General features: G+C 39.5%; 1 protein-coding gene across 1 annotated transcript in view; it reads left to right on the plus strand.

Annotated features, from left to right (window-relative positions):
• The first annotated feature begins 329 nt into the window (after positions 1-329).
• Positions 330-3768, plus strand: part of FAM120B (family with sequence similarity 120 member B) — a 27449-nt gene continuing 24010 nt past the window's right edge. The window contains exon 1 of the mRNA XM_069070478.1: positions 330-1772. Coding sequence (XP_068926579.1) covers positions 1668-1772 — 105 coding nt within the window. The 5' untranslated portion in view covers positions 330-1667. The remainder of the gene's footprint in view (positions 1773-3768) is intronic.

Here is a 3768-nt window from a genome sequence, read left to right on the forward strand (position 1 = left end):
CAATACAGAATCCCAGAGATGATAAAAGGATCAATAGTGTCAAATCCTGCAGTGAAATCAAGAATGATGATTGTGAGTAGACCTAAAGACCTGGCAATTAAACAATCAGTAACTTTGGGGACAACATTTCTAATTGACCAATGAAGTCACAAGCCAAATTGCAAAGGGTTGAGAAATGAGTCAGAGGAGAACCAGAGGTAATGAATATAGAAGCATTTTTATTAGAATTTGACTGAAAGAAAGGAGAGATGTAAAGGGGATAGTAGGGTCTAGTAAGAGATGGTTTTTGTTTTGCTTTGTTTTTAAGGATAGGGGAGACTTGGATGTGTTTGTAGCCTGCAGCAAAGGAGCCCCTCAATAGAGAAAGATTGTAAGCTTTCTCAGCTCTGCACTTTTCCTTGGTTCTCTTCAATCCCTTAGCTCCTTTTCCCAGGAATCATCCCCCAACCATTTCCTTTCATGCCTCTCCAACAGGCACATTAGAGATCATACGCTAGGAGCTCTCCCTGGAGAGGATTCACCAACCTGAGGCATTCTTCCTAGAGTCTTTTTCATGCCTAACTTTCCTCATAATTCAGTGAGGATCAGTGGAGATCCTGAGCCACACACTTCATGTTGTTGTCATCATTACCATTCTACTAGCCCATTGTGAGTTTGGCTCTTTTGCTTCTTTCTTGCCATGGTGCCCTGTAAAACCATCTAAAAGCTTATCTTCTACAACTTCTGCCCTTAACTCCTGATTTAACTCATACATAATCTGTGTGCCTGATCAACTTAAAGCTTTATTTTCTTGCTCATGGGACCATACTTCTCTTTTTTAATCTCTCTAGTCATTAATCCCATTTCTTCCTTTTCTACTATGACTATTTGTCTTTTTCGGTTATATTTGAAGGGTTCTGCTCATTCCCATTCTAAAAACTTTCCAGAGCAGCCATATTGCAACATGCTTTTTTCCCTCCTTATTATTCAAATTGTATCAGCTATAATATTTATCAAATAGACTTTCTAATTCCTCTATACTCAATTCCAGGATTACAGTCTCCTTTCTCAAAGGAGAGTGAGCTACTCCACATGTTAATTATTTCAAATAGGTTTGTAACTCTTCCTTTTACTCATCTGAAACTTCAGTCTCTATCATGTGAGCCTTACTGCTCCCTATTAAGTGCTTGTTTGAACATTTTTACAATAAGTATACTAGCCAATTGGGATAATTCTTAGGCTCTTCCCAAATCTACCCCTCAATCAGTCAAGATCAGTCCTGTTCTCAACACTCTCCACCTCATGATTTTTCAGGGTCAAGAATAACCTAATATATGGAGGGCAGTAATTGGAGATTAAGTTAGAAAGGTACAGAGAAATAGAAGGGTGTCACTCATAAAGCCCAAAGGATCCTAATTCTCCTTTTAACACAGTCACATTTACTTGCCTTGGAAGACCTTTTATTAGTCTCAGGTTGTAGAGCAGACCTGTTTGGAACATAATGCCATACGTCATGCCAATATTTATGCAAATTGATTTATAGTTCCAAAATAAGGACAAATTTGTTCCATGCATTTTTTCAACAGCTCTCCCATGTTGACTCCAGAGCAGTGCAGCTTGGCTCTCTCTTCATCAGGGGCCTGACCACTTTAATTCTAGCCAATAGTGCCTGTGGCTTTCCATTCAGAATGGATGACTTGATGGCTTGGAAGATGTTTGATGGAAAACTTTTTCAACAGAAGTACCAGCAGTCACACGGAGGCTGTTCTGTGGAAGAACTACTAGAAGGCAATGTAAGTTCACACACTCAGATGCCAGTAGATGCCCAGGAAGCCTTTCAGAATGATTGATACTTTGTTGTTTCATTGATGATGTTTTTAAGGTGCTAAAAAAAATCCTCACAGCCTTTTATCTGAGTGTAACAACAGGTATTGGCCCCTTAATTTTAAGGTACTTCTCCCATTTAGGTGCTTAGTGTAAGTACCTTGTTTTATAAATAGAGAAACCAAGCATAAGACATCAGCTTATAAGGCAAGTTCTCTTATCTATGTTATTTCATTTGGTTGGCACAACCACATTGTGACATGTATCCATATCTTATAATTGAATGACCAGATTTCATTGAATAGAAAGTACAATCTGATCCATTTTATTTTATATTACCCTCCCCTTTCACTGTGTCCTCTAAGATGCCTGCTCCATAAGCAACAAACTTCCTTTCTAAGTCCTTCCTTCTTCTGGCTCTCACAGAGACCTGACTTCCTCCTCATGACATAGCCTCCCTGACTATCTATTCCAGCATTAACTTCACTTCCACTCATTTCCCTTAACTTATTGGTTAAGGTGGAGGAGTCAGAATATTTTTTGCTCCCCACAGCCACTTCCAGACTCTGCCCCTACCACCATCATTCTCCTCCTTTGAGGTTCATGCAGTCCACATCTTATCACCCAATCAAAATCCTGGTAGATGTTGTCTATAGATTTTCAGGACATTCCTCTTTCTTCCTCAATGAGTTTAGTACCTGGCCCGAAATCTTTCTTCTTCCCAACTCCTGCCTTCATACTAAGTGACTTCACCATACACATAGATACTTTCTTTAAACATTCTAATCTTCCAGTTCTTCAGTGTACTCATTTCTTATAACCTATTCCTCTACCCTTCTTCAGCCACACACACAAAGATGGATCATACTTGTGATTTTGTCGTCACTTACTAATATATCATCTACGTCTTCATGAACACTTAAATTTCCTTATGTGATCAAAACCTATTAACTTTTCACCTCTCCCTCTGTCTTCCATTACTAAATGCTGCTCTTTGTCCACACCATAATTTCCAACCTCTTGACCCCTCAGTTATCTCCCAGACTATCACCTCTACAATGGCCCACTCTCTCCTCCATTCTCCATCTTTATGACTTACTAAACCATTTCAGCTCTACACACTGCCCTCTTGAGATCCTTGACCCCTTATCATATCACTGATAATGCCCTGTCAAGCCTAGCCTTGGATCACTCTGGAAAAAAAAACACAAATGGTGCCAATTGGGATCACTACAAATTTGTATTGCATAATCTCAGGTAGGCCCTATTGCTGATAGATGATCCTTTATATATCCCCATTTAACTTACTATCCCACTCACCAAAGCATTTTCTTCAGACTTTTTCATCCTTTCTCACATCTCCCATGGTTTCCCTTCCACCACCTTGCCTCATTTTATTGAAAAAAAAAATGAGGCCATTTGCCAAGAGAGCTCTCTTTTCTCCCATCCCCCTCATCTCATATCACTCAGATACCTTCTGCCATTATCTCTTCCTTCACTCCTGTCTCATGTGTAGAGGTGTCCCTTCTCCTTGCCAAGGTAAACCTCTCTCTATGCACAAATGATCCCGGTTCTATTCCATTGCTTCCAGCAGATTTCCCCCACTATCATCCCTACTCTATCACTTTTCTTCAATCTTTCTCTATTTGCTACTTCCTCCTACCTATAAACATGCCATGTCTTTCCCATCCTCAAAAAAATCCTCACTTGATTTTTCCATCCCTACTATCATCCCTTATCCCTTTTATTGCTAAACTCCTTGATGAGGCCACTTAGAAGGGGTTCTTCCATTTCTTCTTCTCTCATTCTTTTCTTAATTCTCTCCTTTCTGACCTCGTCATTCAGCTGAAACTGCTCTCTCCAAAATTACCAATAATATCCTAATTGTCAATTCTAGAGGCTCTTTTTCTCTTCCTTCTCTTCTTCTTCTTCTTCTTCTTCTTCTTCTTCTTCTTCTTCTTCTTC

This window comes from Petaurus breviceps, unplaced genomic scaffold, assembly GCF_028583685.1.
Source record: "Petaurus breviceps papuanus isolate PSGF00001 unplaced genomic scaffold, PetGlider_PUasm1.0 90808, whole genome shotgun sequence".
Classification (NCBI taxonomy): domain Eukaryota; kingdom Metazoa; phylum Chordata; class Mammalia; order Diprotodontia; family Petauridae; genus Petaurus; species Petaurus breviceps.